This window comes from Callionymus lyra, unplaced genomic scaffold (assembly GCF_982586985.1).
Source record: "Callionymus lyra unplaced genomic scaffold, fCalLyr1.hap1.1 HAP1_SCAFFOLD_454, whole genome shotgun sequence".
NCBI classification, from domain to species: domain Eukaryota; kingdom Metazoa; phylum Chordata; class Actinopteri; order Syngnathiformes; family Callionymidae; genus Callionymus; species Callionymus lyra.
Window position 1 is genome coordinate 15,042 of NW_028258778.1, and position 22,221 is coordinate 37,262.

Sequence of the window (22,221 nt, forward strand, 5' to 3'; positions counted from 1 at the left end):
AAACCAACCATGTGGAAATGTTTAATGTTTCATCTTGACAAAGAAACAAAAGTGAGAAGAATTATTTTCAATAAACTATCATCAAGAACAATTTCTAGTCGAAGTGTGTCAGGAAACTTGTAGATTCATAACTTTGTTGGCAGCATTACAGACTCAACACAACACGCTCAAAAGATATTCAGTCAGGGAAGAATCATTGTGGCAGATAAGGACAATCACCATGAACGGATACTGATCACATTTATTTGTGTGTAAAAACAAAACCTGATTGAAAATGTTAATTAAAATGGATTTAAAGACATTTTGATGAAGTTAAATAATGTAGCTTATTAGACAACTTTATTTCTGTATGAGATTTATCAACTAAAAAAACAATCAAATATTGTATACTTTAAGTAAAAATGATATATTTTAATTCTATAATTCAACCTGAAAGTTACTTTTTTTATTTTCTCCACTGCTTATATCCCCACTTTCAACCTGCTGTTGCCTGAGACCTTTACTTTCTCTGACAGGTTTACTTTTGAGGGCCAGTTCATGCTAAGGTTTGTGGGTAAATAGTACCAAGAACAGGCAGTTTTACTTCCTGTGAGACCATACAATGTTGGAGAGATCGTAGAGCACCAAGAGCTCACTGACCAGGAGGGAACTGAAGATAGTTCAAGTGTTTTTTTAACTACAGAAAGTCTGTCCGTAAAATAATGATAAAAATGGTTCTTGAATTGATGAAAATGACTGAAAATCATTCAAATGTATTTACTGTTTGAGCTCAATGTCATGTTTGAACCACTAGAGGGAACTAGAAGCTTTTCTCGTCTCCACAAAAAACTCGTTTATTTTTTACTTTCATAGTAATATTTTAGAAAAACTTTTTTTCTGAATAAAAGAGAATAGAAAGGAAGGAAAGAAAGTTTATACATATATATGTCAAAATAAAAAGCAATTCAATCCACTTTTATTTCTCTTCACTTTAATTTGACACTCCTGGTATTCCATAGTTCACATTCTGCGTGACTTTAAGGTTCAGAAGAACGACTCTAAGAAATAATAATAAAGTTTAAAGTGGAGTTTTTGTCACAGAAAATAGTCGTAATAACATGTTTGGTTTACTTTGACTTTCCATCTGGACGTGACGTCACACTGAATCCTCATTGGCTCAGATATTTCTTCCTGCGTCTGTTGTTTACTTTCACTTGTACTTCGTTCGTCGACCTGAAGACTTGTTGGATCCTAGTCTCCAGAAAAGAGCTGAAGATGAAGAAGGTGTTGTTTGTGCTTGTTGTGTGGATCCACAGCTCAACTGCGAGTGAGTCTCCTTCCTCCACTTTCATGTGTTCACACCTGCGTCACCTTTTATTTCTCCAAATACTCTTCACTACAACCTTCATGACCTTTTCACTCTCAGAGGAGTCAAAGTGTTTCACTGATTCACTTTTCATCTCAGAACCGTGAAGAAGTCGTACACAGAAAAGTAGATCCGAGCTCAATGTCAGGTGCTCACCTGGTGGCGCTGTTGAGTCACTTCTGTTGATTGACGGAGGAACTTGTTTGACGCTGAACAGAAAGTGACTCCAGAGTTTTGCTTCATGAGCTGATCACTTGTTTTTAAACGATGCTGCCATCAGGAGATTCATTGACTCACAAGAAGAGCTTTTACAATTTTCATTGATTTGACTTTAGTAAACAAGTCTATCATGAACTAAAATGAGGAAATAAAAACAAAGAAAGTGTCGCATTTCTTAAGTGCGCATGTTCAGACAACCTTGTAGCTCAGCTCACTTCAACATATTATCACATCTCACAGTTTATTGGAGCAACTCAGTGAAGCAGCTGCTCTGAACTTGTGTTTGGACTTAAAATATCTAAATGAAACATTTACAATCATGTTGAACAGTAATCTTCAGAAACATGTTATTTATAAACTGATATAAACTCATGTTATTTAAGTTCATCATTAACCTTAATGTCCTTCAATGATCTTTATTCTATCAATCATTCTTCGATTTGTTCCATGAACTTGGTTTTAATATTTTATTATCTATGCGTTTTTTAAAAACAATTTCAATTTAGTTGTTTGATCTTTTTCAACATTGTTGCTCCTGTTTCTTCTTAATTCATCCATTTATTCTTTTAATTCTCTTTATTCCTTATTTGTTTTATTATGAATATTTATTACATTTCAGATTGTTATTAATATTAATCGTTTCTTCTTCTTCTTCTTCTATAGTTGTGTCCCAGTTAGCCAGGGTTCTTGGAGAGTGAAGTGTGAAGGATGTTCTGCTGGTGTCCGTGTGTGGACGTGAACTTTGTGTCACTGCTGACTGTCCCTCTGTTCTTCACCTCTTTGTCTTTGTAGAAGATGTGATTGTTCTGCTGCATCACAACGTTGTGTCATCAGAACCAGAGAAGATCTAAACTTTGTTTTTGTGTCTCACAGTGATTCACACGATGCAGTTTTTCATCACTGCGTCTGCTGGAGTTAAAAACTTCCCAGAGTTTGTTTGTGTCACTTATGTGGACGGAGTTGAAGTGGAACACTACGACAGCAACACCAGGAGAAATGTACCCAAACAAGACTGGATGATCCAGGTCACAGCAGATGATCCTCAGTACTGGGAGAGAGAGACAAATATCTTAAATAACCATCAGCAGGCCCAGAAGATCAACATTGAAATAGTAAAACAGAGATTCAACCAAACTGGAGGTTTGTTGTCTTTAAATCAATGTTTGACCTTAAACTGAATCATGTTCAACCTTTTTACATCCTGAACCATCAATCTTGTATACAGAGTAGATCAGAGGAGGAAACTGGAGTAGATCATACAAGTTCAGAGAAGGAGAGAAGATCACAGTGGAGTATTAAACAGTGGAGTAGATCGCAATGGAGTATTAAACAGTGGAGTAGACCACAGTGGAGTAGATCACAGTGGAGTATTAAACAGTGGAGTAGACCACAGTGGAGTATTAAACAGTGGAGTAGATCACAGTGGAGTATTAAACAGTGGAGTAGATCACAGTGGAGTATTAAACAGTGGAGTAGATCACAGTGGAGTATTAAACAGTGGAGTAGATCACAGTGGAGTATTAAACAGTGGAGTAGATCACAGTGGAGTATTAAACAGTGGAGTAGATCACAGTGGAGTATTAAACAGTGGAGTAGATCACAGTGGAGTATTAAACAGTGGAGTAGATCACAGTGGAGTATTAAACAGTGGAGTAGATCACAGTGGAGTATTAAACAGTGGAGTAGACCACAGTGGAGTATTAAACAGTGGAGTAGACCACAGTGGAGTATTAAACAGTGGAGTAGATCACAGTGGAGTATTAAACAGTGGAGTAGACCACAGTGGAGTATTAAACAGTGAAGTAGATCACAGTGGAGTAGATCACAGTGGAGTATTAAACAGTGGAGTAGACCACAGTGGAGTATTAAACAGTGGAGTAGATCACAGTGGAGTATTAAACAGTGGAATAGATCACAGTGGAGTAGATCACAGTGGAGTATTAAACAGTGGAGTAGATCACAGTGGAGTATTAAACAGTGGAGTAGATCACAGTGGAGTATTAAACAGTGGAGTAGATCACAGTGGAGTAGATCACAGTGGAGTATTAAACAGTGGAGTAGATCACAGTGGAGTATTAAACAGTGGAGTAGACCACAGTGGAGTATTAAACAGTGGAGTATTAAACAGTGAGGTAGATCACAGTGGAGTAGATCACAGTGGAGAATGAAACAGTGGAGTAGATCACAGTGGCGTATTAAAGAGTGGAGTAGACCACAGTGGAGTATTAAACAGTGGAGTAGACCACAGTGGAGTATTAAACAGTGGAGTAGATCACAGTGGAGTATTAAACAGTGGAGTATACCACAGTGGAGTATGAAACAGTGGAGTAGACCACAGTGGAGTATTAAACAGTGGAGTAGACCACAGTGGAGTATTAAACAGTGGAGTAGATCACAGTGGAGAATGAAACAGTGGAGTAGATCACAGTGGAGTATTAAACAGTGGAGTAGACCACAGTGGAGTATTAAACAGTGGAGTAGACCACAGTGGAGTATTAAACAGTGGAGTAGATCACAGTGGAGTATTAAACAGTGGAGTAGACCACAGTGGCGTATTAAACAGTGGAGTAGACCACAGTGGAGTATTAAACAGTGGAGTAGATCACATTGGAGTATTAAAAAGTGGAGTAGACCACAGTGGAGTATTAAACAGTGGAGTAGACCACAGTGGAGTATTAAACAGTGAAGTAGATCACAGTGGAGTATGAAACAGTGGAGTAGATCACAGTGGAGTAGATCACAGTGGAGTATTAAACAGTGGAGTAGACCACAGTGGAGTATTAAACAGTGGAGTAGACCACAGTGGAGTATTAAACAGTGGAGTAGATCACAGTGGAGTAGATCACAGTGGATTATTAAACAGTGGAGTAGACCACAGTGGAGTATTAAACAGTGGAGTAGACCACAGTGGAGTATTAAACAGTGAAGTAGATCACAGTGGAGTAGATCACAGTGGATTATTAAACAGTGGAGTAGACCACAGTGGAGTATTAAACAGTGGAGTAGATCACAGTGGAGTATTAAACAGTGGAGTAGATCACAGTGGAGTAGATCACAGTGGAGTATTAAACAGTGGAGTAGACCACAGTGGAGTATTAAACAGTGGAGTAGATCACAGTGGAGAATGAAACAGTGGAGTAGATCACAGTGGAGTATTAAACAGTGGAGTAGATCACAGTGGAGTATTAAACGGTGGAGTAGATCACAGTGGAGTATTAAACAGTGGAGTAGATCACAGTGGAGTATTAAACAGTGGAGTAGATCACAGTGGAGAATGAAACAGTGGAGTAGATCACAGTGGAGTATTAAACAGTGGAGTAGATCACAGTGGAGTAGATCACAGTGGAGTATTAAACAGTGAGGCAGATCACAGTGGAGTAGATCACAGTGGAGAATGAAACAGTGGAGTAGATCACAGTGGAGTATTAAACAGTGGAGTAGATCACAGTGGAGTATTAAACAGTGAAGTAGATCACAGTGGAGTAGACCACAGTGGTGTATTAAACAGAGGAGTAGATCACAGTGGAGTATTAAACAGTGGAGTATTAAACAGTGAAGTAGATCACAGTGGAGTAGATCACAGTGGAGTATTAAACAGTGAAGTAGATCACAGTGGAGTAGACCACAGTGGTGTATTAAACAGAGGAGTAGATCACAGTGGAGTATTAAACAGTGGAGTAGATCACAGTGGAGTATTAAACAGTGGAGTAGACCACAGTGGAGTATTAAACAGTGAAGTAGATCACAGTGGAGTAGATCACAGTGGAGTATTAAACAGTGGAGTAGATCACAGTGGAGTATTAAACAGTGGAGTAGACCACAGTGGAGTATTAAACAGTGAAGTAGATCACAGTGGAGTATTAAACAGTGGAGTAGATCACAGTGGAGTATTAAACAGTGGAGTAGATCACAGTGGAGTATTAAACAGTGGAGTAGATCACAGTGGAGTAGATCACAGTGGAGTATTAAACAGTGGAGTAGACCACAGTGGAGTATTAAACAGTGAAGTAGATCACAGTGGAGTATTAAACAGTGGAGTAGATCACAGTGGAGTATTAAACAGTGGAGTAGACCACAGTGGAGTATTAAACAGTGAAGTAGATCACAGTGGAGTATTAAACAGTGGAGTAGATCACAGTGGAGTATTAAACAGTGAAGTAGATCACAGTGGAGTAGATCACAGTGGAGTATTAAACAGTGGAGTAGATCACAGTGGAGTATTAAACAGTGGAGTAGACCACAGTGGAGTATTAAACAGTGGAGTAGACCACAGTGGAGTATTAAACAGTGAAGTAGATCACAGTGGAGTATTAAACAGTGGAGTAGATCACAGTGGAGTATTAAACAGTGGAGTAGACCACAGTGGAGTATTAAACAGTGAAGTAGATCACAGTGGAGTATTAAACAGTGGAGTAGATCACAGTGGAGTATTAAACAGTGGAGTAGATCACAGTGGAGTATTAAACAGTGGAGTATTAAACAGTGGAGTAGATCACAGTGGAGTATTAAACAGTGGAGTAGATCACAGTGGAGTATTAAACAGTGGAGTAGATCACAGTGGAGTATTAGACAGTGGAGTAGATCACAGTGGAGTATTAAACAGTGGAGTAGATCACAGTGGAGTATTAAACAGTGGAGTAGATCACAGGGGAGTATTAAACAGTGGAGTAGATCAGGTCTCACTCTGGTTTCTCTCTCAGGTGTTCACATCTTTCAGAGGATGAACGGTTGTGAGTGGGACGATGAGACTGGAGAGGTCAAAGGTTATGAACAGTACGGCTATGATGGAGAAGACTTCATCGTGTTTGACCTTCAGACTCTGACCTGGGTCGCTCCGAGTCCTCAGGCCGTCATCACCAAACACAAGTTGGACCAGGATGAAGGCTTGAATAAATATAATCAGTTCTATTACACCCAGCAATGTCCAAATGAACTGAAGAACTTTGTGAAGTTTGGGAGCAAAACCTTGATGAGAACAGGTAGTTCCATGACCTTCTTCTCCTTCTTCTCTCTTTCCTCCTTCTCTCCCTCCTCTCTCTCCTCATGTCCTCTCTCTCTCTCTCTCCTCTTACCTTCTTTTCCTCACCTCCACCCCTGTCCTCCCTCCTCCTCCTCTCCTTCATTCTCTGTCCATCCTTTGACTTTCTCTCTGAAGTGTGGTGTCTCTCCCTTCAGAGCGTCCACGAGTGTCTCTCCTCCAGAAGACAGCCAGCTCTCCGGTCACCTGCCACGCTACAGGCTTCTACCCCGACAGAGCCATGTTGTTCTGGACCAAAGACGGAGAGGAGCTGCACGAGGACGTGGAACACGGAGAGATCCTCCCCAACCCTGACGGAACCTTCCAGAACATGGTGGACCTGAAACTCCCGTCTGACGACTGGTCCAGGTACGAGTGTGTGTTTCAACTGGACGGCATTCCGGAAGACGTGGTCACCAAACTGGATCCGTCAAACATCCTGACCAACGGTAAGAGTCTTCAGAACCTTCTTGGTGTCTCCAGAGGTTTCTTTCATCCAGATGAGAGTCCAGGTGTGGTCAGCATGGATCTGCTGAATGAGGCCCCACCACGTCTCTAACACTGGTCACCTGATCATGTCTCCACTTACTTTGCTCTCCATCCACAGCCAGGACTTTCCTGACCTTGTACATCATCATGGCCGCCGTCGCTGCCTCCGCTCTGGTGCTCACAGTGGTTGGATACTTCATCTACAAGAAGAAGAAGAAAGGTGAGAGTTTGTGATTTGATCCAGATCATCTCCAGATACTGGAGAGAAAGAATAGAAGGTCAAAGAAGGTCAGCAGAGATGAGAAGAGGTCAGAGGAACTCTTCTATGTTCATCTTCTTCAGGTGTAATTTGTCCTCTTTCTTTCCATTTCAGGCGACTCTGACTCGTCTTGTAAGTACATGATCTTGTCTCAGCTCAGATGTTGACCATGTGACAGAGTGCTAGCATGCTAGCATCAGTGTTGACACTAGTTTCATCTGCTGGTGAGAAGCACACAAGCTAACAGGGTTTGTGATCTTACAGCGGCCCCCAGCTCGGAGCTGGACCATCTGAAGGATCCGCCCGTGGACAGAGACTAAAGTCAGTGGATGATAATTGTCACTTTTCTTCAAGACTCACTTCACGCATGATTTTACAAGTTGATACATTTTTCTGTCTCCGTGTTTCAGGAGGAATCGACCAAGAAACGTCTTTTTCTTCTGAGACTCTGCAGACGTCAGAGCTGCTGATCTTTGTTCCTTCACTGGAAATGTGTTTGAAACTCACATCAGGATGTCATGTGATCTGAGCCGTTATGAAAACTACACACACACACAGATAAATGCACACACACGATTCTGTACCACACAAATACACTCACACACACAAACACTCACACACATGCTTCACTTTAACACAAATAAATGCACACACACAAACACTCACAAACATGCTTCTCTAAAACACAATAATGCACTCACTCACAATCACACACAAACACACACATGCTTCACCATCACACAAGGATGCACACACATGCATCTTTGACACACAAAAATGCACTCACAAACAACTGCAAACACACACGAATGCTTTACCAAAGCAAAAAATGCACAAACACGCACACACACAAAAAAGCAATCACACACAATGACAAACACACACACATGTGCTTTACTACTACACAGAAATGCACACACATAAATACTTAAACACATGCTTCTCTGGCGCAACAAAAGCACTAACACACAATAACTAACGCACACACACAGATGTCTCTGTAGACAAAATGATACACACACGGAAAATATATACAGACAAACAGAGTCTAAAAACAGGTACTGACACACAAAATCAGGCACACATGCCCAAACACACTCACGGAAACAGTTGAACAAACCTGAAAATAGGCGCACACACAAATAAAAGATTGTTATTTATGTAAATATGATTGTGTATATATTATATAGCGCAGATTTATCTTTTATTCTATTTCTCGTTTTTATTTCTGGGTGTTTTTATTTCTCTTGCTGCTGTTAAACCGAATTTCCCCTCGCGGGACTAATAAAGGTTTTCTGATTCTGATTCTGATTCTGATCAAATAACAAACAGAAGTACAAACATGCAAAAACCAAAACGGAAAAAAAATCAGACACACATTGACAAATTTATGAATGTGTAGACACACACACACACATACACACACACACACAAGTACACGCACAGACAGTTTTGTGTTCATGTAATAGTTTGTGTGTTTTCTTCCTGGTGTGTAGACACTAGTTAATGAAGCGTCAGTTGTGATGTCAGAGGTGAAGAATCTTGTCAAACATAGTTGAACTGCTGCTTCATTTCTTGTGTGTTTTGATCTTCAAATAAATGGACAGAAAACGTCCACATGTGTTTGGACTCCAAATGTTCAGTAAAGTCACTTGTCATTGAGGGTCAGTGGAGGCTCAGAAAGAATCCATTTGTGCAGCTGTTATGAAAGGTCAACATCTCTGACCTCTCCTTCTGTTTCCTGATCAACTCATGTCCTAAATATGACTGTATTGCTTTGATCAACTCGTCTTGTGCTGAACAGGTGCACATAAGTTGTGTCCACTTTTGTGTAGAAGAAAAATCCAGAAGAGCTTGTGCCGACAATTCACATGTAGAAACTTGATTCAAAGTTTCCTGCTGAGTCGGCTGAATGTGTTTGTGGAGGTTTGCTCTCTGACCTGCTTCTCTCAAGTCAAACTTCATCAGGTTACACAACCATGAGACGCCGATCTCACGCCACACCTGTGCCGCCATCTTAGATCCCGCCAGAGCTCAAATGTGCAACACTGACGACACATTTGGACAGGTGTGGTGAGACGCCCAGTGTGGATGTTTGACTCCGCCCCCCGAGCACCTGCACCAGTCAGGTGTGCCTCTATGAGACTTGTGTGTCACGCCCTCACTGCACTCAACTGCTTTCTGTTTGCAGCGTGGAAGAGGACACCACAACAATCCACCTAGATCGCCCCCTAGCTGTGAGTCGCTCACCTAAGTCAACATTTTTATAATTGAAAAAACGTTTTCATTTTAACATCAAACACAACTCTTGTTCAAATGTATTTTCCCTTGTATTAAGCTATATTGTTTAATGTTTACAATTGTTTGTAATGCATAATAAAATAACCTGATATAGTTGTTTTAATTTCATGGCAATGATCACAGTTTAGATTAATTTCGTTTTTTATTCTACATTTTGTTTCGTCAACAGTATTTAATTTGACCTCATTATAAATTGTCCACCGCTGGTCAAGACGTGTTTTTTTATTTGCTGTGATATGGATGTGTTACGTTACAAGTCATTTACAAACGTGAGTTCATCATCATGCAGGTCCAAACCAAGACAACTGTGATACAAGATACTTTTAATCTGGTCCTGGTGAAGACTGAGCAAATGCTTTAGTTCCACAATTCAGACAGAAAACATTCTCAGGCACACGTTTCACCAGAATCACAGGAAATAGAATAGATCGTCAACAGGAAGTCGTAGTCGTTCTCAGTCACATGTTCATAGTTGGATTCACGACAAGTCAGATAAAGCGTTTAGAGATGGTGAACGTTCCTTCTCCAGAGTGTGTGTGTGGCTGAAGCCATTAGCTCTGCAGTCGTCACAGGACAGAGCTGAGGTCTGGTCCTGGCAGCTGCACTGGACGGGTCAGCTTCTGCACGGCTCCTCCTCGCCTTTATCTGCCGCCACGTCGCTCAGGTAGGTCGCCTCAGACTGATGGACAAAATAAAAGTATAATTTCCTGTTTGAAATACATCGTTTATGTCCGTCTTGCATGTTTACAAACCACTCGGGGTGTGAGAAAAAGTTGATACATCAATATATACAGATGTTTCTCTGAGCCGGCTGCAGAGTTTCCTTCCACAAATGGCAGAGAAGACAAGAGACTGAAGCAGCAGATGGAAGAGTTGAGATGGTTAGTGTTGATTTGTGTTCTTGAATTCAAACGTGGAGCTCACTCTAAATCTCATGACTTGTGTGAACATCTTCAGGAGGTGGCGTTGGTGGAACTAAGTGGGTCTGAGAGTGACTATGTATGTAGACTCTTCAGAGTCGTGGGATTCTGAGGATGAAAGCAGCATCACGGAGCAGAACCTGGAGCTGCCGGGACACAAGAGGTCAAAAATCATACCCAGTATTCAAGTTGTGGATCCAGAGGAGAAGTAAACTGACAAAGACTTAAAAGAAATAAACCCAGACCTGAGGATTGTGTGAGTCTCTGACAGGGAACTCCAGCAAAACTAATCCCTGATCTCTGTGACAGGCTGATGTGACCAGAAGAGCAGAGATGTTCTGATGAAGCTTCATGAAGCAGTGTCATTATTTTCAGAGTCCATTAGATGGCAGTCTCTCCACTTCGTTCCTTCCTTTGTTTTTAACAATTTAATACTTAATGGTCAGATTAACTGAGTTCTGAGGAGAAACATTTGCGATTTTTAACTTCAGGGTCTGTTTGCTAGAACTAGATCTAAGGTGTGGTTGAAACAGTCAACAATCAAGACAATTGATTCTATTATGGAATTGAACGTAGTTGTCAAGCTGTCATGAACCATATCCACATGGATGTTAAAGTCAACAACAATTATAACTTGACATGATTCAAGCACCAGGCTGCATGAATATATTACTGGTGTGTTTCAGTGCAGGTCACATGGAAAGCATTGGTGAATGCATCGTTCTTTTTCAGAGTCAGGGTCAAGAGAGGTTATCCATAGAATCATATATATCATCATATAGAGTGTCACACATCATTGTAGAACCTTGGTTACAGAGATAACCTTTTGATTATAAATACATGTTGTGTATAAACTATGAAACTACAAAGTATGTTTTCTAGTCTCATATCTTTGAAATCAAATGAATGACAGTAACATTTTAAAATTCAAAAACTATGCATCCGTCACTGTAATGGTTTGGTGTGAGGATGGAGTGTGATGTTGGTGCAGAGTTAAGTTAAGACTATACTTTCAGGGATCATTTCTATAGTTCTTAACTTAAGAAATGTGTTTGTAAAGTGTTTGGTGTCACTAACCATGATGAAGAGTTGTGATATTCCTTCCTGAGTGTGAAGCAGACAGAGAATAATGATTCACTTCATATGTTCTCTGTCATTGATGATCCTTCTTTACTTCCTTGTGCAGTATTGAGAGGAATATGATCAGAGTGGTTGTTGTGTTCAAGACAATATACTATTAAGTGACATTTTTAATGTAATTCTTTATAACTTTTAACAAAAATAAAAATGTATTTTCATATTAATGTAAAGACTATAGTTTGTAGGTCTTTTTGTCTTTGTTGAAATTGATATTAAAAAATATCCAAACCTCTGTGGTGCTCGTCTGTAACATCTCTCTTGTACTGAAGCCTTGACGACAACAATTGTTCTGGAAAAATGAAAAGACACTGTTTCATGAAGCTTCACCAGACCATCACTAGTATTTGGATATTTTAAGTTTGTCATTTTGGAACAAGATGTGGACAAAGACCATTGAGCGTCATTTGCTTCTTTAAAATGAACAAACATTTTTTTTACTATAACTCTGAAAAGGAACCCATTATTCTAAAATGAATCACAACTGTTGAACAACATGAGGCTGAGTAGAAAATTAGTATTTCACCTGAACTAAATTGCTTTTACCATTTAGCAGAACAAACAACCACTCTGATCGTATTCCTCCTCTCAATACTCCTAAAGGAAGTAAAGAAGTAAGTCATTTGTATTTATATAGCGCTGATCATCAATGACAGTGAACATATGAAGTGAATCATTATTCTCTGCATTATCATTTTTTCACTGATAGCGGTTGATTTTATTGCCCATATATGAGACAAACATACTTTGTACGTTTCACACGGTTTCAAAATCAACAGGTTATTTTTGTTTCCATGGTTCTACAAAGACATGTGACACTCTCTATAGGAGGATTTTATGGATCTCTTGGCCCTGACTCACTGTTTCAACCACACCTTAGATCTTGTTCTAGCAAACAGACCTGAAGTTAAAACAACAAATGTCTCTCCTCAGAACTCAGTTTTGTCTGACCATCAAGTATTAAATGTGTTCTATGTATGTAGAATCCTGCTGATAAATTCTTGAGGAGCGTGATATTACTTTTTCAATTTAAAATATTTGTATCGAGCACAAGTATGCAATACAGGCATTCCAGGCAATGTTGGTCTGATGTAAAGGCAACTATGTAAATATGCAGACACAGCAATGTTACGTATATGCTCTTTTTTTTTCTTTTTTTTTCAAGAGACAGTAAATTCAGAAAAATAATCTATTGCAATACCAAAGAAACAACAACAACAGAGTGTACATATAGAAACAAAAAAAACACATAAAACAATGAAAAATAAAGGTCAAGACAAAATCAATCCCTCCTGTATCACTGCTGTATTTAGACAGAGCTTTACCTTGTAATTTAAATGAACATGTTGATTGAAGATTAAACCAATTGTAAATATTTACAGGGTCTTAATCTGAATAATTAAAAAAGTTTGCATTCAACTTTTATCATTTAGTTCTAGTGATGTTCTGGATCATGGAGATCTTTTAAGGCCCTTGTATATGAATTGTTTGGCATTTGAATTTTCTGCTCCTGCACTCTGCTCAATTCATGAGTAAAAAAAAAATCAATTTTTGGAACAAATCATTTAATCGATTGTCGAGAAACGAAACAAATGCTTTGAGACACCATTTCAAATGGAATCTAGATAGAACTGCTCAAGGATTGTCAAGTTCAGAACACTCTTGCTTTCAGTACAATTGTTCTGGTGGTTGTGATCCAGTTGTGGGTTCGACTCCAGCCCAAGAAACATCAAAGTTCTTCGGTTTAAATAAAATACTTGGGAAGAAGTAATGTGACCTTCCTTGGTGAAAGTTTGTGTTGTTTCTCCACTGAAGGTCATTCTAAAGTCGTTCATTAAAAGTTGGGAAATGACATGACATCAATTTAAATACAGTTGGTGCTGAAATACTTTGTAAAATAGAGCTACTATAACACAAGTTGTCCACAATGATTGATTTTAAACTTTTTTAAAGAATTTAAGTGTTAACTTGAACTTTTTCTTCTAATCTTTGCCTATGAGGTTTTGTTGTTGTTGGAGTTTGTTGCTCATTACCATCTGGATCCACCGATACTAATGGATTTTTTTTAATTTATTTAATTTTTCAGAACAAAATGGTACATTCAAGTATAAAGTATTGAGTGGAAAAGAAAGATGAAATATATGAAGAAATGCGAAATAATAATAAAATAAAATATATTTAAAAAAAACACACCCCAGGGAGCATACCCATCAAACTAGTTACTTTACAAAATACTTATATTTTTCAAGAGTTAGAAAAAGAAAATCAATAAATGCATTGAAGCAGGGCAAATATGGAAAATAAAATGACATATTTCCTTTAATTAAATTGCTTCTAATTGGTTTGACATATTCTGTCCATTTGGTCCATATCTCGTAGAACTTGTTCATATCTGTTTGGAGTGCAAAGGATAACTTCTCCATCTTATAGATGTCGTAAACGATGTCTATCCAGTTCTGTCGTGGGTGGTTCAACTTGTAACCACTTCCTCGTGATACATTTTTTACTTGCTGCCAACAATATGAAAAGCAATTTCTTGTCTCCATTATTACAGTTTTCTATTGGTTAGTCACCCAGGTACATGTTTTCACCTTTACAGGGAAGATTCACACCAAAAATGTTGTTTAAATGGCTGTGGATCTCTGTCCAAAAAGCTTTGATTCCACTTCAGCTCCAAAACACATGCCAGTGATTTGCTCCATTATACCCGCAAAGTCTCCAACATGCTTCATCCGTGCCCATGTGTATTTTTGAATGGGTGAGATAAAAAATGGAATAATATTCTTCCAACAGAACTCCCGCCATGTATTTGATCTTGTTGAAAACCATTGTAGATGATACATTTTTTTCCCAGCTCTCATTTGTGATTGATATATCTCCATCTTTTTCCCATCGCTGCTTTATATATCCTGTGTTCTCTTGTTTAGATTGTCGAATTCCTTTGTACAATTTAGATACTATTTTATTGCTATTATTTGCCTCCAATAATGAAATGAAAATCTCTAGTAATCCTTTTCCACATGCATCAATTGGCTTTTTCAAATTTTGATTAAAATAATTTCTGACTTGTAAGTATCTGTAAAAATCCTCTTTTTCTTAAGGTTTTCAAAACTCTGAAAATTCCCTTTGTGAATAAATGATTGATAATCAGTTAAACCTTTTGAGATCCAAGTCTTAAATCTGCCGTCCCTTTTATTGGGCACAAAATCGGAGTCAAAAGCACACCACCTCAAGATCCTCGGGGAATCCCCTAGGTGGCAGGACTTGACCAATTCTTGCCAAGATTTTAGGAAAATCCTTAAAAAGTATAGTAGTAAAAAAGGAGTAAGTAGTAAAAGTATGATCTGCAACCTTCATTTCATCCTGTAGCTTGTTCTCTGCTATGAGAGCAATCAATGGAACACCATTTACGCTAGAACCTTCCAAGTTCTTCCAACCTGCAGTGTAAGATCTTGAACAGAGACAGATTAAGGGCCTCAACTGTGCTGCATGGTAATAATGTTGAAGGCAGGGCAGGCCCATACCTCCCTTCTCTTTACTTAACTGCAGTGTTTTATATCTGACCCTGGGTTTGTTCTCCTCCCACACAAATCTTGAAATTAATCTGTCCCATTCTATAAATTGTTTTGGTGGAATTTTGACCGGGAGACATTGAAAATGATATAATATTCGTGGCAGAATATTCATCCTGATGGAGTCTATCCTTGAGTGAAGATTTAAATATGGTATAGTTGCCCATCTTTGTAAATCCAACTTAATTCTTTCACTCAAAGGTCCATAGCTGATGTCATACAGTCTCAGCAAGTCTCTAGGTAGTGACACCCCTAAATATTAGAATTTTGCATCCCATTTCCAGTTATACATATTCCTGATTTTTCATGGTGGGTCATAGTTCAGTGTTAGAAGTTGGGTTTTATCAATATTAATTTTGTAGCCTGATAGTAGACCGTATTCTTTTAGCATCTCCATCACTTGTGTCTGAGAAGGTTGTGTTATGGTCAACAATAAATCATCAGCAAACAACGCAAGCTTTTGCTCCCCCGTGGACATCATGACTCCTTGGATTTCTGTCCTCTGCCTTATCCATTGACCCAGAGGTTCTATGAAAATGGCAAACAATAGTGACGCACAACACCCCTGTCAGTTTCCTCTCTTCAGAACAAATGATTTTGTTAAATATCCATTCATTTAATTCTAGCCATTGGTGTTTTGTACAATGCTGCAAAAGTATCAATTATAGTATCATGAAATCCAATTTTTGCTAAAACTTAATATAAAAATGACCAACTTACTGAGTCGAACGCCTTTTCTGCGTCCAGACTCAGTAACAGCGTTTCCAAGTTTTGATTCCCAGCTTGTCTTATAATGTGTAATGCTCTCCTGATGCTATCTTGAGTTTGTCTATTTCCAACAAAGCCTGTCTGGTCCTCATGAATTAATTTAGGTAAGATTGGTTCAATTCTTCTTGTTAGTATGGAGGTGGACAGTTTATGATTAATGTTCAAAACGCTCACAGGACAGTAATTCCCAGATTCCATATTATCTTTCCCTTCTTTGGGAATGACAGATATGATCGCCTCGCTCCATGAGGTACAACTTTATGTTCTAAAACCCAGTTAAATGTTCTCAGGAGTGTAGTAGTTAGTTGATCTTGCATTATTTTGCACCACTCGGAGGTAAATCCATCTGTTCAGGGGGATTTCCCTCCTTTTAATCTTTTAATTGCTGATCAAAGTTCATTTTTTATGTTAATTTTTAGTTTTGTTCATTGTTAACCATTAGAAGCTCAATATGGGATAATAATTTGTCAATCTGGTGGACATTAGCTGTTTGAGGTTGAGAATAGAGCTTTTCATAACATTTTAAGAAACATTTCTGAATGTTTTGTTGATTCGTTTCCACTTTTTTAGTTGTGCGGTCTCTTGTGTCTGACTTGCCATTAGATGAGTCCATTTTGGGGTTAAGTCGAAGATTGAAGTCGCCCCCACAAATCAACATCCCTTGGCTTTTTGTTGTCATTATTTCAAGTAAACGTTTAAAGAAGGACTAGTCACTCCCAGGTGGAACATACACGTTAAAGAAACTCACCAAATCATCTTCAACTTTACCTGTAATTGTTATAAATCTACCTTCATTATCTTTATACTCTGAGATGTGCTGGTAATTGAGTGTGTTATTTATGAGGATTGTCACTCCCCTCCTTCTTCCTGAACTGTGAGAAGCATAATAGACGTGTTTAAATCCCGATTTATTCAGTTTACCATGTTCTATGTCATCAAGATGTGTTTCTTGTAAGAAAGCAATGTGCATTTTATCTTTCTCAAGTTTTGACAATATCTTCGCCCTTTTAACTGCGTTGAGTACGCCGTTAATATTGAACGGAACAATATTTATTGATCTTTTATCCATTACTGGTGTCCTTTTTGAACAATTTCACAAAACTGGTATGCTCCCTCCCCCCTCAAAAACCAAAAACAAATAAACAAAGCCAGAAAATCTAACAAACTCAATATTACATTCAACTTAATAAACAACTTGAGTGACTCTCAAAGGAGGGTCTCAGGAACTGACATGCAAGTGTGACGTCGTATCTCCATTTTCTCAGATCCTCCGTTGCTTCCTCCACTGTAGCGTAGGTTCTGGTTCCGTCTTTGTATTTCACTCGTAGTCTGGCCGTGAAGAGAGTCTGAAATTGAACTTGGTTTTCCTTCAGGACTTTGCGCACCTCTGCATACTCGCACCGCTGTTTGATGATGGCTGGAGGATAATCTTGATCCATGTTTATTTGGTTAGATTTCCAGGAGAATCCTCTGCTCTGCCACACCTTGGGAAGAATCGACTCTTTCGTTGAGAAACTCAGAAACTTGACGATGATGGAGGTCTAGTGGACCGGTGCGCTCTCTCCATCCTCAGCTCCTCTGCTTTCTGTCATCCCAAGTCCTTCACGAAGCAAGTTCTCCACAAAAGTTATCATGGAGGATGACTCCTCAGCCCCCTCCGGAACGCCATAGATCCGTATTCTTTTCTTCTTTTCTCTTCTAGATCGACTTTCCAAGTCCACCATCTTCTCCTCGACTCTCGCGTGTAGCTTTAGCATCTCCGTATAAACTTCCTCGACGTTCTGAAGCCTTTCTTCTGCCGTCACCATCCGTCCCTCTGCCTCTTCCATCCTTGTATTTAGCTCCGACATCTCTTCTTTTAATGATTGAAATTGAGTTTTACTTTCCTGTCAGAACCCTCTCAGTTCTTGCAGGATGAGATCCATGTCGGCCATGTTGGCTCCTAGCTTCGTTGTCTGCGCCGCTACAGGTGTTTTCTCTGTCCTTCGAAACACGTCTTTCGGGTCCAAATCACGGAAGAATGCTTGACCCCTTTGTTTAAAATGTGAATTCTTTAGAAATGTCTCTGTTTGTGGGGGTTATTTAGTAAATTTATCAGGTTCTATTGAGAGCTTCTTCTCAACATCACATTGATGTTCACCCAGATGCTCCTGACAATGCTTATTGTTTATGTTTAACTTTGACATTCAATCACCACTCTGATCATATTCCTCTCAATACTGCACAAGGAAGTAAAGAAGGATCATCAATGACAGAGAACATATGAAGTGAATCATTATTCTCTGTCTGCTTCACACTCAGGAAGGAATATCACAACTCTTCATCATGGTTAGTGACACCAAACACTTTAGTAACACATTTCTTAAGTTAAGAACTATAGTAAGTAAGTAAGTAAGTAATATTTATTTATATAGCGCTTTTCGAGACCAGGGTCACAAAGCGCTTAGACAATCAAAACAATACTCAAAAAAGTACATACTTTAAAGATCAAGATAATACTGAGAACAACACAGGAGTTCGAGAAATTCAAGGAAAAGCCTGAACAAATAGAAACGTCTTAAGATGTTTCTTAAAGGAGTCAGTAGGTCCATCAAGAGCAAAGAGAGAAGAAGATCGTTCCAAAGCTTAGGAGCAACAGCCTGAAAAGATTTCTCTCCTCTGGCCCTGAGCCGTGTGCGTGGAACCATAAGTAGATTCTGATCCACAGACCTCAGAGCCTGAGCTGGGGTGTAAGGCTGGATCAGATCAGTGATGTAAGGAGGAGCCTGACCATGAATAGATCTGAAAGTAAGAACCAGAATTTTAAAGTTGATCCTGAAAGAAACTGGAAGCCAGTGAAGAGAAATGATCCCTGAAAGTATAGTCTTAACTGCTGTCAGTCAAAGAATGAAACTACATCACATGGTCACATGTCTTCACTGACAGTGCAGTTTAATAAAAGACAAAGATCAACTGTTGGATTTTTTTTTCATACAGACACTAAAAATGGACAAAAAGATAACTTGAACAATATTTCAGAAAGAAAGAAAGTCAAATTATTTGTAAAATATTATTTAATCCAAATTAGTATTCAAATACCTTTTTTAAATTTGTTTCATAAACAAACACTTCTCATGAGGTATTTCTTGATTGTGTTTTTTAATGAATGTATAGTCTTCCTGTAAATGTCACTGTGGAGTGTCAGTTACATTTTTAGATACATTTTACATTCATGTTTGTATTTACTCTAAAACACAGTCTTTTTTTGCTCATATACTTGCAATTTAATGAATGAAAAATGTTTTTAATAAACCATCACTTTAGTAGTTTGGTGTGAGGATGGAGCGTGATGTTGGTGCAGAGTTAAGTTAAGACTATACTTTCAGGGATCATTTCTATAGTTCTTAACTTAAGAAATGTGTTTGTAAAGTGTTTGGTGTCACTAACCATGATGAAGAGTTGTGATATTCCTTCCTGAGTGTGAAGCAGACAGAGAATAATGATTCACTTCATATATTCTCTGTCATTGATGATAGAAATAGAAATAGAAATAGAAAAAGCTTTATTCATCCCCAGAGGGGAAACACACTTTCACAACAGCGCAGTTGAAAAAAATAAAGTGCAAGGAAAAAAGAAATAATAAAAGAGATAATACAAAATAAAACAATCTTAAGAATATACAAATTATTTACAAAATTAGAAATTTGACACTATTAACAAAATAAAATAGAATAAAAATAAAATAAAATAGAAATAAAAAACGGAAAAAAATAAAATAAAAAGCACACGAGAAGAAAAACACACTACGGATTAGCATCAGGATATTTAAAGTAGAGAGTTAAATATCCTGACACCAGTTGGGATGAAGGACCTTCTATAACGCTCCGTCCTACACTGGGGGTGCCTGAGCCACTGAAGGAGCTGCTCCTCCACGGTCAGGTGCAGTGGGTGAAGAGCGTTGTCCCTGATGGAGGATAGTCTGGAGAGTGTCCTCCTCTCTCCCACCTCCTCCACCGAGTCCAGCGAGCGGCCCAGGACAGAGCCGGCCCTCGTGACCAGCCTGTTCAGTCTCTTCCTGTCCCGGTCCGTGCTGCTGCTCCCCAGCAGACCACAGCGTAGTGGATAGCAGAGGCTACCACGGAGTCATAAGAGGTCCTTAAAAGTGGTCTGCACACTCCGAAGGACCTCAGTCTCCCCAGGAGGTGGAGGCGACTTCGGCCCTTCTTGTACACGGCGTTGATGTGTGTGGACCAGTTCAGTTTATTGTTGAGGTGAACACCCAGGTATTTGAAGCTGTCCACCAGCTCAATGTCCGAGCCCTGGATGCTCACCGGTTGATGTGGTGGGGACTTTTTCCTGAAGTCAATCACCATCTCCCTTGTCTTACCGGTGTTTAAGCAAAGGTAGTTGCTCTCACACCAGTCAACAAAGTCCTTGATGACTGACCTGTACTCCAGCTCGCCCCCCCCAGACACGCAGCCCACAATGGCCGAGTCGTCAGAAAACTTCTGGAGGTGACAGCTGCTGGAGTCATAGGTAAAGTCCGCCGTGTAGAGGGAAAAAAGGAAAGGTGACAGCACTGTCCCTTGAGGCACCCCGGTGCTGCAGATGGTCACCTCAGACCTGCAGTCCTGCAGCCTCACATACTGCGGCCTGTTGGTGAGGTAGTCCATCGTCCATGCTGCCAGCTGTGTCCCAACTCCTGCGTCCTCCATCTTCTTCCTTAGCAGCGCCGGCTGGATGGTGTTGAAAGCACTTGAGAAGTCAAAAAACATGACTCTCACAGTGCTACCGGCGGCTTCCAGGTGAGTCAGTGCCCGGTGCTGCAGGTAGATGACGGCGTCGTCCACCCCCATCTTTGGCCTGTAGGCGAACTGCAGCGGATCCAACGCAGAGCTCACCGTCGTGCGTAGCTCGCGGAGTACCAGTAAGGATCATCAATGACAGAGAACATATGAAGTCAATCATTATTCTCTGTCTGCTTCACACTCAGGAAGGAATATCACAACTCTTCATCATGGTTAGTGACACCAAACACTTTACAAACACATTTCTTAAGTTAAGAACTATAGGAATTTAATTTAGTCTTAATTTAACTTAACTCTGCACCAACATCACACTCCATCCTCACACCAAACTATTATAGTTATGGTTGATTTTGTATTTTAGTTGAACAAACATGATACTGTGTGATTCACATTAAATACAGAACTTGAAATGTATTTACAAATCAAACACATGCACCACAATACTTTCAAACTAGGTTTCTACATTATTTAAAAAACACACGTCGTAAAGTCAATATTAGAATAAACAAATGTCAATTAATAATATACTTTGTAAGTATTCTTCATGAAGCAGTGTCATTGTTTTTCCACTAGATGGCGGTCTCTGCACTATTCTCCATTGTTTTGAACAATTTTTCTAATGAAACATCACATCATTTTTAAACTGATGGCGCCACCTACTGACCTCTAAACAACATGACACTGTTTCATTTGCCTTTATCAACACATCACTATTAAACACACAACATGAAATGTATGTTTATATCAAACACATCAACCATAAAGCTTTCAAAGTAAGTTCCTACATTATTACAAAACATGGAGTAAAGTTAATATTATAAGAAACAAATGTCATTTAATGAATAATGTTGAGTAAAATATTATTTATTTCTGTGAACTACACTACAAAGAACAGTTTGTGGTCAACATTAGAACAGAGAGCAGAGTCAGCATTTCTTCAGTTTGTTGTAGAGCCAACCAGTTGAGGAACCAGTGATTTGTTGGAGCTTCTGGTGCCACTAAAATCAACCTCAAACCCTCGAGCCTCACTGTTCTCAAGAGGAAAGAGGAAACACTGGTGGAAAACCATAGAAAAGCCTTGGTCGGCACAATGGATGATCAAAAACCTTCATCCCAAGAGTAGGCTTGTCTGACTGAAAGAGAAGACTGTGTTCTCGTCCTGGACAAAGTGCAGAATGAGACAATATTTACACTTTTAAAATGGAAAACCAACACTCTGATCATATTCCTCCCCTCAATACTGTGAACTTACATATTAATCCAAATGAAAGTTCAACACATGCACCAAAATGTTCACATTGAGTGTTTAAACCAACCATGTGGAAATGTTTAATGTTTCATCTTGACAAAGAAACAAAAGTGAGAAGAATTATTTTCAATAAACTATCATCAAGAACAATTTCTAGT

At 39.1% G+C, this 22,221-nt stretch overlaps 1 protein-coding gene and 4 non-coding genes across 6 annotated transcripts; 3 read left to right on the forward strand and 2 right to left on the reverse strand.

Moving 5' to 3' along the window:
* The first annotated feature begins 1,168 nt into the window (after positions 1-1,168).
* LOC148057860 (major histocompatibility complex class I-related gene protein-like) lies at positions 1,169-8,944 on the forward strand. Of its 2 annotated transcripts, XM_087782725.1 has the most exons (8): positions 1,169-1,306; positions 2,438-2,704; positions 6,265-6,543; positions 6,740-7,030; positions 7,189-7,290; positions 7,444-7,461; positions 7,594-7,650; positions 7,740-8,944. In XM_087782725.1, exons 1-7 carry the CDS (start codon positions 1,255-1,257, stop codon positions 7,647-7,649), a joined length of 1,065 nt encoding a protein of 354 aa, XP_087638851.1. In that variant the 5' UTR covers positions 1,169-1,254; the 3' UTR covers position 7,650; positions 7,740-8,944. The 2 variants fall into 2 exon arrangements, with proteins under 2 accessions (XP_087638851.1, XP_087638852.1); XM_087782726.1 differs by lacking the exon at positions 6,265-6,543.
* Positions 8,945-11,550: 2,606 nt separating this feature from the next.
* LOC148057861 (small nucleolar RNA U3) lies at positions 11,551-11,763 on the forward strand. Its single transcript, XR_015710360.1, has one exon. It is a non-coding gene; the product is annotated as a small nucleolar RNA U3 (small nucleolar RNA).
* A 6,456-nt stretch (positions 11,764-18,219) lies between these two features.
* LOC148057862 (small nucleolar RNA U3) lies at positions 18,220-18,432 on the reverse strand. Its single transcript, XR_015710362.1, has one exon. It is a non-coding gene; the product is annotated as a small nucleolar RNA U3 (small nucleolar RNA).
* Positions 18,433-19,376: 944 nt separating this feature from the next.
* On the forward strand, positions 19,377-19,586 carry LOC148057863 (small nucleolar RNA U3). The gene has a single exon (XR_015710357.1). It is a non-coding gene; the product is annotated as a small nucleolar RNA U3 (small nucleolar RNA).
* Positions 19,587-20,891: 1,305 nt separating this feature from the next.
* On the reverse strand, positions 20,892-21,100 carry LOC148057864 (small nucleolar RNA U3). Its single transcript, XR_015710359.1, has one exon. It is a non-coding gene; the product is annotated as a small nucleolar RNA U3 (small nucleolar RNA).
* Positions 21,101-22,221: the final 1,121 nt, after the last annotated feature.